The sequence below is a fragment of the Balaenoptera physalus genome (assembly GCF_965194825.1).
Source record: "Balaenoptera physalus genome assembly, chromosome: 1".
Lineage (NCBI taxonomy): Eukaryota > Metazoa > Chordata > Mammalia > Artiodactyla > Balaenopteridae > Balaenoptera > Balaenoptera physalus.
Window position 1 is genome coordinate 26,019,174 of NC_138882.1, and position 15,430 is coordinate 26,034,603.

Here is a 15,430-nt window from a genome sequence, read left to right on the forward strand (position 1 = left end):
AGAAAACTATAAGACACTGATGAAAGAAATTAAAGATGATACAAATAGATGGAGAGATATACCATGTTCTTGGATTGGAAGAATCAACATTGTGAAAATGACTCTACTACCCAAAGCAATCTACAGATTCAATGCAATCCCTATCAAACTACCACTGGCATTTTTCACAGAACTAGAACAAAACATTTCACAATTTGTATGGAAACACAAAAGACCCCGAATAGCCAAAGCAATCTTGAGAACGAAAAATGGAGCTGGAGGAATCACGCTCCCTGACTTCAGACTATATTACAAAACTACAGTAATCAAGACAGTTTGGTACTGGCACAAAAACAGAAACATAGATCAATGGAACAGGATAGAAAGCCCAGAGATAAACCCACGCACATACGGTCACCTTATCTTTGATAAAGCAGGTAAGCATATACAATGGAGAAAAGACAGCCTCTTCAATAAGTGGTGCTGGGAAAACTGGACAGGTACATGTAAAAGTATGAAATTAGAACACTCCCTAACACCATACACAAAAATAAACTCAAAATGGATTAAAGACCTAAATGTAAGGCCAGACACTATCAAACTCTTCGAGGAAAACATAGGCAGAACACTCTATGACATAAATCACAGCAAGATCCTTTTTGACCCAACTCCTAGAGAAATGGAAATAAAAACACAAATAAACAAGTGGGACCTAATGAAACTTAAAAGCTTTTGCACAGCAAAGGAAACCATAAACAAGACCAAAAGACAACCCTCAGAATGGGAGAAAATATTTGCAAATGAAGCAACTGACAAAGGATTAATCTCCAAGATTTACAAGCAGCTCATGCAGCTCAATAACAAAAAAAACAAACAACCCAATCCAAAAATGGGCAGAAGACCTAAACAGACATTTCTCCAAAGAAGATATACAGGTTGCCAACAGACACATGAAAGAATGCTCAACATCATTAATCATTAGAGAAATGCAAATCAAAACTACAATGAGATATCATCTCACAGCAGTCAGAATGGCCATCATCAAAAAATCTAGAAACAATAAATGCTGGAGAGGGTGTGGAGAAAAGGGAACACTCCTGCACTGTTGGTGGGAATTTAAATTGCTACAGCCACTATGGAGAACAGCATGGAGGTTCCTTAAAAAACTAAAAATAGAACTACCATACGACCCAGCAATCCCACTACTGGGCATATACCCTGAGCAAACCATAATTCAAAAAGAGTCATGTCCCAAAATGTTCATAGCAGCTCTATTTACAATAGCCAGGACATGGAAGCAACCTAAGTGTCCATCATCGGATGAATGGATAAAGAAGATGTGGCACATATATACAACGGAATATTACTCTGCCATAAAAAGAAACGAAATGGAGGTATTTGTAGTGAGGTGGATGGAGTTAGAGTCTGTCATACAGAGTGAAGTAAGTCAGAAAGAGAAAAACAAATATATTATGTTAACACATATATATGGAATCTAAGGAAAAAAAAAAAAAGGTCATGAGGAACCTAGTGGCAAGACGGGAATAAAGACACAGACCTACTAGAGACTGGACTTGAGGATATGGGGAGGGGGAGGGGTAAGATGTGACAGGGTGAGAGAGTGGCATGGACATATATACACTACCAAATGTAAAACAGATAGTTAGTGGGAAGCAGCCACATAGCACAGGGAGATCAGCTCGGTGCTTTGTGACCACCTGAGGGGGGGGGATAGGGAGGGTGGGAGGGAGGGAGACGCAAGAGGGAAGAGATATGGGAACATATGTATATGTATAACTGATCCACTTTGCTATAAAGCAGAAACTAACACACCATTGTAAAGCAATTATACTTCAATAAAGATGTTAAAAAATAAAAAAATAAAAAATAAAAAACCCTCAACTCCCAATAAACAAAAGTCCAGTACCAGAAGGCTTCACAGGTGAATTCTACCAAACATTTAAAGAAAAGTTAATGCCTAACCTTCTCAAACTATCCCAAAAAAATGCAGAGGAAGAAATGCTTCCAAAGTCATTCTATGAACATGCATCACCCTGATACCAAAACCAGACAAAGATATCACAACAAAAGAAAATTACAAGCCAATATCATTGATGAACACAGATACAAAAATCCTCAACAAAATGTTAGCAAACTGAATTCAACAATACATTAAAAGAATCATATACCATGATCAAGTGGGATTTATCCTGGGATGTAAGGATAATTCAGTAACTGCAAATCAATCATTGTGATACAGAGTATACAGGGAACATGCTGGGTATACAGGGAACATACTTCAACATAATAAAGGCCATATATGACAAGCCCATAGCTAACATCATCCTCAATGGTGAAAATCTGAAGGCATTTCTTCTAACATCAGGAACAAGAGTGCCTACTCTTGCCCCTTTTATTCAACATAGTATTGGAAGTCCTAGCCACAACAATCAGACAAGAAAAGAAATACAAGGAATCTAAATTGGAAAGAAAGAAGTAAAACTGTCGCTGTTTGCAGAGGTCACAATACTACATACAACAGATCCTAAAGATGCCACCAAAAAACTATTAAAACTAATAAATGAATTTAGTAAAATTGCAGGATATGATACAAAGTTAATATACAGAAATCTGTTGTATTTCTATACACTAACAACAAACAATCAGAAAGAGATTAAGAAAACAATCTCATTTACAATCGCATCAAAAGGAATAATACCTAGTAAAAATCTAACCAATGAGGTAAAATACTTTAAAAATTATAAGACGCTGATGAAAGAAACCGAAGACAACACATAGAAAGATAAACCATGCTTGTGGATTGTAAGAATTAATATTGTTAAAATGACAATACTACCCAAGGCAATCTAGAGAATGAATGCAATACCTATCAAAATACCAATGGCATTTTTCACAGACCGAGACCAAATAATTCTTAATTGTGAAGTCAAAAGACCTCAAACAGTCAAAATAATCCTGAGAAAGAACAACAAAGCTGGAAGTGTCATCTTCCCTAATTTCAAACTATACTACAAAGGTAATCAAAACAGTATGGTACTGGGAATTCCCTGGTGGTCCAGCAGTTAGGACTCCATGCTTCCACTGCAGGGGGCACAGGTTTGATTCCTGGTCAGGGAACTAAGATCCTGCAAGCTGCGTGGCATGGCCAAAAAAACGAAAAACAAAAACAAACAAACCAAAAAACCCAGTATGGTACTGGCAGCAAAAAACAGACGCATAGATCAATGGAACAGAATAGAGAGCTCAGAGATAATCCCACACTTACATGTTCAATTAATCTACGACAAAGGAGGCAAGAATATACAACAGGAAAGACAACCTCTTTAATAAATTGTGTTGGGAAAACTGGACAGCTACTGCAAAAAATCAAACTGGACTACTGTCTCACACCATATAGAAAAATAAACTCAAAGTAGATTAAAAACTTAAGTGTAAAACCTGAAACCACAAAAATCTCTAGAAGAAAATATAAGTAGTATGCTCTTTGACATTGGTCTTAGCAATATTTTACTGGATATGTCTCCTCAGTCAAGGGAAACAAAAGCAAAAACAAACAAGTGGGACTACATTAAATTGAATTTTGCACCGTGAAGGAAACTATCAACAAAACAAAAAGACTGCCTACTGAATGGAAGAAGATATTTGCAAACAATGTATCTAATAAGGGGTTAATAACTAAACTATACAAAGAATGTATACAACTCAACATCAACAAAACCCCAAACAACCTGATTAAAAATGGGCAGGGCTTCCCTGGTGGCGCAGTGGTTGAGAATCTGCCTGTCAATGCAGGGGACACGGGTTCGACCCCTGGTCTGGGAAGATCCCACATGCCGCGGAGCAACTAGGCCCGTGAGCCACAACTACCGAGCCTGCGCGTCTGGAGCCTGTGGTCCGCAACAAGAGAGGCCGCGATAATGAGAGGCCCGTGCACCGCGATGAAGAGTGGCCCCCGCTTGCCACAACTAGAGAAAGCCCTCGCACAGAAACGAAGACCCAACACAGCCAAAAATAAATAAATAAATAAATCATTTAAAAAAATGTTAAAATGATAATATTTTTAAAAAAAGTTATAAAAAAAATGGGCAGTGGAATGGAATAGACATTTTTCCAAAAAATATATACAGATGGCCAACAGACACATGAAAATATGCTCAATATCACTAATCATCAGGGAAATGCAAATCAAAACTGTAATGAGATATCACCTCACACCTGTCAGAATAGCTATTATCAAAAAAGACAAATAAGTGTTGATGTGGAGAAAAAGGAACCCTTGTGAATTGTTGGTGGGTATGTAAATTGAATGCCACTATAGAGTATGGAGGTTCCTCAAAAAATTAAAAACAGAACTAGCATATGATCCAGCAAGTCCACTTCCAGATATTTATTTGAAGAAAACAAACACACTAATTTGAAAAAAATATATGCAACCCCATGTTCACTACAGCATTATTTACAATAGCCAAGACGTGCAAACAACCTAAATGTCCACTAATGGATAAAGAAAATGCAGTGTGTATATATGTGTGTGTGTGTGTGTGTGTGTGTGTGTGTGTGTGTGTGTGTGTGTGTGTGTGTGTGCGTGCGTGCGCATATATATATTAAGGTCATATATACAGAAAACAGATAGGTGGTTGTCAGAGGCAGGGGGTAGGGGTGGAAGAAATCAATGAACTGGATATTTTTTTTAGATTAAATAAATTGAATAAAAAATAAAGAAAAAGATAGGAGCTTTTCAGTACATTTATCAAAATTAGGTAACTATTATTTAAAAGTAGCAATAGATTCATCTACTCATGTATGTACAAGGTCATATGCTGTCAAAGGCCAATACCAAAGAAGATGAATTCCAAATAAAAATAGGAGGAAGCCAAGTTGGATAAGTTTCACAAAAGAAACCAAGTGGACTTCCTTGGTGCAAAGATATTTGGCAGCTTTCTCAGGCATGACCACTTTTCCTTCCCATTTCCCTCACTTCATCCTACAACATGTAGCCTTATAAATGCCTGAGCATTACATTATAAATTGTGAGTGAGTTCATGAGATCCGAGCAGAGATTCTCTTAAAATAATAGGATGAAAAAAATAATAGGATGGCATCCAGGCCTTTCAAGGCCTGATTGATTGTTCACTATACACTAAATCTCCCAGAATTAGTGTTGGCAAGTAGAGAAGAAAGGAAAAGAGGAAACAAAAGGGGAGAGAAGTTATTGATTTTTCCTGTCCAAACATGTCTAAGGGAGAGGATAACTCTTCCAGGCTACCTGAACTGTGGCCCATCTCTTGTGAAGACTGATTCCACCAAAAAAAAAAAGTGAATTGTCTTCTGTAATTTGCTTAAATGGAGAGAATAAGTAAGCAGGACAATGCCTTGTCCTGAAATTATCTTACCTACGTAACAGATATATTTCTGATTAAGTTAATTAATTGCATTCTGGCTTATATACCTCAGGCTCTTGTGAATTAGTTACAGTGAGTAACCAATTCTTCTGGCCCTGATAAATCTGAACAGTGTTAAGAACCCATATAACGATTAGTAAGTTTCAGCACTGGAATCAGAACCATTGTAAGCTCTTCCTTCTTTTCACACTTACACTGCTCCTACACCAGTGGTTCCTAATTTTTAACTCAAGAACCCCTTTCGGGGGAAAAAGTCGAGAAGGGATGCAGTAGCATGGTGGATCGCAGTCTAACATGGCTAGAACATACAACTGAAGAGGAACAGGGTGGCATTAACGTGTCAGTGGTGTGAAGAAAGTCAGACACACAGGCTGTACTTGTCTCCTCCCCTGCCTGAGGCACACATGCTATCTGATCGTAACCCTCTCAGGCTTGGCACATTCAGTATGAGACAATTTTCAACACAGTCTCTAGGATGCTACTTCCAATTAATCAGAGTTGGCATAAAAAAAAAAAAAGCCTATCTGCTATCCAGGTCTAGCTCATGAAGGGCCTCACGTCTGCAGAGATGGACTTCAGTCACTGGTGCTCTAAGAGTGTGAACCAAAATAACCCAAACCTCACCCAGAACCTTCCTACCTACACATCAATGATTCACAACCTTGGCAGTGCATTAACATTACTGGGGAGTTTTCAAAAAGCCCAGTGCCCAGGCCACATTCCACACCAATCAAACCCACATCTCTGGTCATCTGTTCTGGGCTCCCTCCCAAAGCTGAGAACCACTGACCTATCCTTCGAGGCCCCACTCCACACCTACTGAATCAGAATGTCCAGATGCCAGGGTCAAAACATGTATTTGAAAAAATCTCCCTGGGTGATTCTGATATATAAAGTCCCAGCTCTAAGAGTCATTGCCAAAGCAATAAGCCAGGGAAGTATTTTAAAGAAGGTGATAACAGGGTCATATTTTATTGTTTATTGAAGTATAGTTGATTTACAGTATTGTTAGTTTCAGGTGTACAGCAAAGTGATTTAGTTATACGTGTATATATATATATTTTCACATTATTTTCCATTATAGGTTATTACAAGATATTGAACATAGTTCCTTGTGTTATATAGTAAATCCACGTTGCTTATCTATTTTATGTATAGTAGTTTGTAGCTGTTAATACCCTTCTCCTAATTTATTCGCCCTTTCCCCTTTGGTAACCACAAATTTGTTTTCTATGTCTGAGTCTGTTTCTGTTTTGTATATAGATTCATTTGTATCAATTTTTAGGCTCCACATATAAGTGATATCATGTAATATTTGTCTTTCTCTGTCTGACTTCACTTAGTATGGTATTCTCTAGGTCCATCCACGTTGATGCAAATGGCAATATTTCATTCTTTTTTTATGTCTGAGTAATATACACCACATCTCCTCAAACCAATTGTCTGTTGACGAGCACTTGGGTTGTTTCCATGTCTTGGCTATCGTAAACAGTGCTGCTATGAACACTGGGGTGCATTTATCTTTCTGAATTAGAGTTTTCCTCTTTTCTGGATATATGCCCAGGAGTGGGATTGCTGGATCATATGGTAGCTCTATTTTTAGTTTTTTAAGGAATCTCCATACTGTTTTCCATAGTGGCTGTATCAATTTACATTCCCACCAACAGTGTAGAAGGCTTCTCTTTCCTCCACACCCTCTCCAGCATTTATTATTTGTAGACTTTTTGATGACAGCCATTCTGACTGGTGTGAGGTGATAGCTCATTGTGGTTTTGTCATTTCTCTAATAATTAGTGATGTTGAGCATCTTTTCATGTGCTTCTCGGCCACATGTATGTCTTCTTTGGAGAAATGTCTATTTAGATCTTCTAACCATTTTTTAATTGGATTTTTAAAAATAGAGTTGTATGAACTGTTTGTTTATTTTGGACATTAACTCCTGTTTGGCTGCATTGTTTGCAAATGTTTTCTCCCAGTCCGTAGGGTGTCTTTTCATTTTGCTGATGGTTTGCTTTGCTGTGCAAAAGGTTTTAAGTTTAATTAGGTCCCATTTGTTTACTTTTGTTTTTATTTCTTTTGCCTTGGAATACAGATCTAAGAAAATTTTGCTATGATTTATGTCCAAGAATGTTTTGCCCAGGCTCTCTTGTAGAAGTTTTATGGTATCATGTCTTATATTTAGGTCTTTAAACCATTTTGAGCTTATTTTTGTATATGGTGTGAGGGAGTGCTCTAATTTCATTGACACATGAAGTTGTCCAGCTTTCCCAACACCACCTGCTGAAGAGGCTGTCTTTTCTCCACTGTATATTCTTGCCTCTTTTGTCAAAGATTAATTGCCTATAGGTGTGTGGTTTTATTTCTGGGCTCTCTATTCTGTTCCATTGATCTGTCTGTTTTTGTGCCAATACCACACTGTTTTGATTACAATAGCTTTGTAGTATTGTCTGAAGTCTAGAAGAGTTATGCCTCCAGCTTTGTTCTTTTTCCTCAGGATTGCTTTGGCAATTCTGCGTCGTTTGTGGTTCCATATTAATTTTAGGATTATTCGTTCTAGTTCTGTTAAAAATGTCATGGGTAATTTGATAGGGATGACATTAAATCTGTAGATTTCTTTGGACAGTATGGCCATTTTAACAATATTAATTCTTCCAGTCCAAGAGCATGGGCTATCTTTCCATTTCTTTGAATCATCTTCAATTTCCTTTATCAATGTTTTACAGTTTTCATCATATAGGTCTTTCACCACTTTGGTTAAGTTTATTCCTAGTTTTTTTTTTTTGATGAGATTTTAAACGGGATTTTTTTTTTTTACTTTTTCTTTCTGATATTTCATTGTTAGTGTAAAGGACTGCAACAGATTTCTGTATATTAATCTTGTATCCTGTTACCTTGCTGAATTCATTTATTAGTTCCAATAGTTTCTGTGTGGAGTCTTTAGGGCTCCCTATATAGGGTATCATGTCATCTGCAATTTTACCTCTTTCCTTCCAATTTGGATATCTTTTATTTCTTTTTCTTGTCTGACTGCAGTGGCTAGGACTTCCAATACAATGTTGAACAGAAGTGATGAGAGTGGGCATCTCTGTCTTGTTCCTGAATTTAGTGGGAAGGCTTTCAGCATTTCACTGTTGAGTTTTATGTTGGCTATGCATTTGTGGTAAATGGCTTTTATTATGTTGAGATATGTTCCCTCTATACCCACTTTGGTGAGAGTTTTTATCATGAATGGATGTTGAATTTTATCAAATGCTTTTTCTGCATCTATTGAGATGATCCTATGATTTTTGTCTTCTCTTTTGTTAATGTGGTATCACACCGACTGATTTGCATATGTCGAACCATCCTTGGGAACAGGGTCAGATTTGCATCATAGATTTCTTATACAGCAGTGGGAAGATGAATTAGAAAGAAATCATAGGAAGGCTATGAACAGTTCAGCTGAAAGATAAGGGCCTGAACTATTAACAGAGTGAAAAGACAACCCCACAGACTGGGAGAAAATATTTGCAAATCACGTAACTGATAAGGGATTAATATACAGAATATATACAGAGCTCCTCGAACTCAACAATACAGTACAAAAATGGGCAAACGACATGAATAGACATTTCTCTAAATAAGATATACAAATAAGCCAATAAGCACATGGAAAGAAGTTCAACATCACTAATCATTTAGGGAACTGCAAATCAAAACCATAATGAGAGATCACCTCACAACTATTAGGATGGCTACTATAAAAAAAAAAAAAAAAGGAAATAGCAAGTGTTGGTAAGGATGTGGAGAAATTGGAACCTTTGTGCACAGTTGGTGGGAATGTAAAATGGTGCAGCTACAGTGGAAAATAGATTGTTGGTTCCTCAAAAATTTAAAAATAGAATTACCACAGGATCCAGCAATTGAATTTCTGGGAATATATCCAAAAGAACTGAAAGAAGGGTCTTGAAGAGATATCTGCATACCCAATTTCATAAAGGCATTATTCAAAATAGACAAAAATAGAAGTAACCCAAGTGTCTATGGACAGATGAAATGGATAAGCAAAATATGGTATATACAATCAGCCCTCCATATTCATGATTTCTGTGTCCACAGACTCATCCAATGTCAAATCCAAATTATTCGGGAAAAAACTTACAGAAATTTCCAAAGAGCAAAACTTGAATTTGCTTCATGCCACCAACTATTAACATACCATTTACAATTATTTACATAGTATTTACATACGTATTATAAAGTAATCTATAGATGATTTAAAGTATACAGGACAATGTCTATAAGTTATATGAAAATAGTATGCTATTTTATATAAGGGACTTGAGCATCATGGATTTTGGTACCTGTGGGGCATCCTGGAACCAATCCTCTGAAAATACTGAGAAACAACCCTATATACAATGGAATATTATTTGGCCTCAAAAGAAAGGAAATTCTGACACATGCTACAACATGGATGAACTCTGAGGACATTATCCTATGTAAAATAAGCTGATCACAGAAGGACAAATTCTGCATGATTCCACTCATGAGGTTCTAGTGTGGTCAAACTCATAGACACAAAGTAGAATTGTGTTTGCCAGGAACTGGGGAAAAAGGGGAAAGGAGAGTTATTTTTTAATGGGTATGGAGTTTCAGTTTTGCAAGATGAAAACAATTCTGGAAATGGACGGTGGTGATGGTTGTATAATAATATGAAAGTACTTGATACCATTGAACACTTAAAAATGGTTAAGACGGGGAATTTTATGTCATGTGTATTTTACCACAATTAGAAGGAAGAGAGAGAGAGAGAAGAGAAGAGGGATAAGAGCCTGAACTAAGGTAGTTGTGATGGATTTGGAGAAAAATCTAGAATGATGCCTACGTTCAGGACTGGGCAGATGACAGTGCCACCAACTGAGATGGGAAATACAGAAGGAAGAAGAGGGTTCGGTGGAAAGAAGTTTAGATTTTACACGTGAAATCTGAAGTGCCTGAGGCAGTTATATTGAGGATACCGGACAGATGGTAATTCAACTTATCTACCATGGGGATCCAGGGTATGTGAAAGAGGAAAGGGAAGGGAAGCTTGGGGGAGGGGGAGAGAGGACGTAAAAAAGGAGGAGGTAATGAAGGAGAAAAATTGAAGAGTAAAAATATTTGAAATCTCTATGAAGTAAAGAGAATATAATTTCTGGAGCCAGATAGCTGGGTTCTCATCCTAACTTGGCCATTTACTCACTATAGGACTTTGGCAAATTTCTTAGCCTCTCTGTGACTCATTTTCCTCATTTGTAAAATGGAGATAACACCTCAAGGAGTGTTCAAAAAGACTGAGTAATCTAATTTATGTAAAGAACATAAGAGAGTGTCTGAAACACAGTAAGTGCTTCATAAGGTCTTAGCTGTTATTTTCACTACACTGAGGAAAAGTAAAAATGAAATAAAGAAAAATATTATTTTAGAGACCTGGATACAAAGGAAAGGGTTACCTGTTTTTGTGTTGGACCTTGTTTTGAAAAATAACCAAAGGAGAAGAGCCATGGAAACTATAGGAAAAAAAAAAAACCTTTAGTGATATTTTCAAAAATTCATGGAAAATATTTCTAAAGGTCTAATTTCATAGAAATATTACTTACTTTTATGAGGAGTTGCCTTCCAATGCCAAACTTCACAAAGAATAAAAAGAAAAGTCCAGCAAACATCAGCTTAATAACAGAGGTGACACCTCCCACAGTTACATAAGCAGCATACTGAACCTAGATGAAGAATATAAAGTCAGGATGTTACTCCCTACTTTCTTAGGCCAAGTAATACAAGAATGTTAGCTACTAATAACTTACTCTATAGTCATAAATATCGAACAAAAGCAGTTTCCATTTTATGAATGTGTCATAACAAAAGCTTGTTCAGAAATCAGACACTGGGAGGACATTTTTAAAAAGAAATTATTAAAATGGGCAGAAGGCCTAAATAGACATTTTCCAAAGAAGATACACAGATTGCCAACAAACACATGAAAGGATGCTCAACATCACTAATCATGAGAGAAATGCAAATCAAAACTACAATGAGGTATCACTTCACAGCAGTCAGAATGGCCATCATCAAAAAATCTACAAACAATAAATGCTGGAGAGGGTATGGAGAAAAAGGGAATCCTCTTGCACTGTTGGTGGGAATGTAAATTGATACAGCCACTATGGAGAACAGTATGGAGGTTCCTTAAAAAACTAAAAATAGAACTACCATATGACCTAACAATCCCACTACTGGGCATATACCCTGAGAAAACCATAATTCAAAAGTAGTCATGTACCACAATGTTCACTGCAGCTCTATTTACAATAGCCAGGACATGGAATCAACCTAAATGTCCATCAACAGACGAATGGATAAAGAAGATGTGGCACATATATACAATGGAATATTTTATGGAATCAGCCATAAAAAGAAACAAAATTGAGTTATTTGTAGTAAGGTGAATGGACCTAGAGTCTGTCATACAGAATGAAGTAAGTCAGAAAGAGAAAAACAAATACCGTATGCTAACACATATATATGGAATCCAAAAAAAAAAAAAAAGGGTTCTGAAGAACCTAGGGGCAGGACAGGAATAAAGACGCAGACGTAGAGAATGGACATGAGGACACGGGGAGGGGGAAGGGTAAGCTGGGACAAAGTGAGAGAGTGGCATGGACATATATACACTACCAAATGTAAAACAGACAGCTAGTAGGAAGCAGCCACATAGCACAGGGAGATCAGCTCGGTGCTTTGTGTCCACCTAGAAGGGTGGGATAGGGAGGGTGGGAGGGAAAAGCAAGAGGGAGGAGATATGGGGATATACGTATATGTATAGCTGATTCACTTTGTTATACAGCAGAAACTAACACACCACTGTAAAGCAATTATACTCCAATAGAGATGTTAAAAAAAAAAAATTGTTGCAAAAGGTAATTAGCTCCCCCTACTTGAACACAAAAGTCCACATAATCTATATATAAAAAGTCCATAACAATATACCTGAGTTTAACAACTATACATTATAGAGTGTAGACTCCACTTACAACCTCTTCTATAAGAAAATAGTCTTTTTTTTTTTTTTTAACTTGAGATAGTTTCCTCTTCAAGTCTCAGCAGTGGGAATAATTACTTCCCTCACCAAATGGAGTAGGATAGTTCTCTAGAGGTAGCAGGGAGATACGAGAGAAGAACCTAGACACCTCCATAAGCAACAGAAAGAGTATTAGCAGCTGAAACTCTGAACAGGACTGTTGGGTGTTTACGATACCAGGATTTCCTATATTGAACTTGCTGCTATTGTGTTACATTAAAAAGGTATTCAGAAGGTCAGATTTGAATTATGGGAGAAGGCTATTACCACCCCCCATAAAATGCAAAATGTTCTACACTACTAATTTTTATGCTTCCAGAAACTGAAACATGCACTATTTTAGCTCTTTCTTTTTTTGCTTTATAAACATAAAAATCCTAAATTAAAATGATAGGGGAACTGAAACAAACATAGAATACTCTTTATTAAAAAATAAATCATATACACTTACAGGTGATTGCTCTAAATTTTCGTGCAAGTAACGCTGAGTCCGCTTCACAACAGACACATCTGCTCCCAAGAAAGGAATGGAATAACTGTTGAGTTCTCTGCAGTAAGAAACTGGCCACCTGCAAGACAGAAGCATGTTGCATCTTCTCCATTTACAGTGACCACAACTTCAACTGGTAAATTTCTGAATAAAAACCTTAACTCTTCTTGAGGCAATTAATAATAACAGTAAAGATGGCAGATCTGCTCTTAATTGAAATTTACTTCAGTATTTGTCCTTTGTTCTCTACACCTGCACCTAAACAAGTGACAAGTTGGAACAATGTAGTATTCTTCACACCATGGGCACTTAACACATATAGTTTAACCATGTTTTATACCCCATCAATTTCCCTAGATAATGATAAAAAGAACACGCATTTCAACAGCCAAACTCTGAGTTTAGAGTTGATTAATATACATAAGTTCATCACATTTTTACTGCATGAAATTTAACTGATGTTTAATTTTGATATTGATAGTGAAGTCATAAAATTGATTTTTTCCAGAATTTTCCCAGAATCCAAATGTATTATTATATATGAAGTACTTAAACTTAGGGTAACATATTAATTATATTTTATTTATCTTTGAAAACAATCCTGAACTCACTATAAAAGTCTCCAGGCTTTTCTTAGTAGCATATGTTATTAACAGTCAGATAGACAACAATATGGTTAGATAATCTGAAGAATAGATTTTGAGATAATATACCTTCTTTTCAATTTTGGACCAACAATTGGGACAGGCTTCAAATTGGACTCATTTCGTAGTTTTTTCAAATTACTCTGATCTCCAAAACCATAAACCGCTGACTTCCAGGTACCATCATGAATGCACAACCCCTAACAAAATAATTCAAGAGTTAAAGCAACTTGTCTTAAAACTGACACAATATTGTAAATTAACTATACTCCAATAAAATTAAAATATTAGAAGAAACATGTCTTAAGGGATAATTACTAAAATGTAAAACCAAGTAATTTATAACTGATACAAAGAACATTTCACCTCTATTTGAGCAAGGCATAATCCCTTATTTAATAATCTTGAGATAAATTTTTATGACTGGCTAGGCAGCAGTGAAACTCATTAGTTCGATCACATTCACTATTTACACCCTATTTATATATTATATATTTACAAACATATGCCCTTTCTTCTTTCCTCCTACCATTATTTATGCTCTTTTTAATAAGTTTCACTTCATCATTTTCACTCAACTATTTATCACTGATTGCTTTAAGCAGAAAAAAAGAAACACTAAAACCATCAGAAGATTCAGGTTTTCATATAACAGCTTTGATGAAACTGAAAGGTAGAGAGACACCAACCTAATTTCCATTTTGGTACAGATTAATTTCTTCTGTTTGTTAAAACTAAATCAGAGCTAAAAGTCTTAGGAGTTTGATTTGTGAAACTATCCTCAATCTGCACCTAGCCAATTTGACCTATTTGCAAAGATTTCCAAAAATAAGGAGAAAATAGTTTTTTTAAAAACGTTAAGTGTATCTTCTCATACAAATAAGCCATCAAAAAGGCAAAAATTACATTCCATTTTAAAAACCTTTTATTTTGTTGAAAAATAGAAAGAAAAGTGCGCAAGACATAAAAGTATAATTTAATGTAATTATGAAGCTAACATCTATGTAAACCCAGAAGGCCCTCCTTCTGTCCTGCCTTTGTGGTAATCAAGAAAACTCCTTGCTTTTTTAAGAGTTTTACCACCTAAGTATTCATTTCTAAACAGTGCAGTGAGTTTTGCCCGTTTCTAAATTTTACAGAAATGGAACCATATAATGTATATTCCTTGAGTTTGGCTTCTTTTGCTCAAAATTGTGATGTTAGGATTCATCATGTGTTAGAAGGACCTCCTACTCTGCTGTTGACCTTCCATTTTCTTAATGGTGTCTTTTGATATAAAAAGACATACTCAATTTAAAATTTTAAATGTATTCCACTTTTTTTTTATATTTAATGCCTTCCGTGTCTTTTTCAAGCAGTCATTCCCTGTACAACATGGTGACTATAGTTTATATTATATAGCAAATTAGAAATTTGGCAGGAGAGATGATTTTTAAAGTTCTTAGGACTTCCCTGGTGGCGCAGTGGTTAAGAATCTGCCTGCCAATACAGGGGACACGGATTCAATCCCTGGTCCGGGAAGATTCCACATGCCGCGGAGCAACTAAGCCCGTGCACCAAAACTACTGAGCCTGTGCTCTAGAGCCCGTGAGCCACAACTACTGAGCCCGTGAGCCACAACTACTGAGCCCGTGTGCCACACTACTGAAGCCCATGAGCCTAGAGCCCATGCTCCTCAACAAAAGAAGCCACCGCAGTGAGAAGCCCACGCACTGCAACGAAGAGTAGCCCCCGCTCGACACAACTAGAGAAAGCCCGCATGCAGCAACAAAGACCCAACACAGCCAAAGATAAA

The 15,430-nt window shown here is 36.6% G+C and overlaps 1 protein-coding gene across 1 annotated transcript in view; it reads right to left on the minus strand.

Annotated features, from left to right (window-relative positions):
* The window catches only part of SCCPDH (saccharopine dehydrogenase (putative)), a 46,182-nt gene that overhangs the window by 14,406 nt on the left and 16,346 nt on the right, over window positions 1–15,430 (minus strand). Inside the window, exons 6-9 of the mRNA XM_082470890.1 lie at window positions 13,705–13,835; window positions 12,953–13,070; window positions 11,024–11,143; window positions 10,877–10,933 (exon numbers count right to left, since the gene is read on the minus strand). Of these exons, the coding sequence (XP_082327016.1) occupies window positions 10,877–10,933; window positions 11,024–11,143; window positions 12,953–13,070; window positions 13,705–13,835 (426 nt within the window). The remainder of the gene's footprint in view (window positions 1–10,876; window positions 10,934–11,023; window positions 11,144–12,952; window positions 13,071–13,704; window positions 13,836–15,430) is intronic.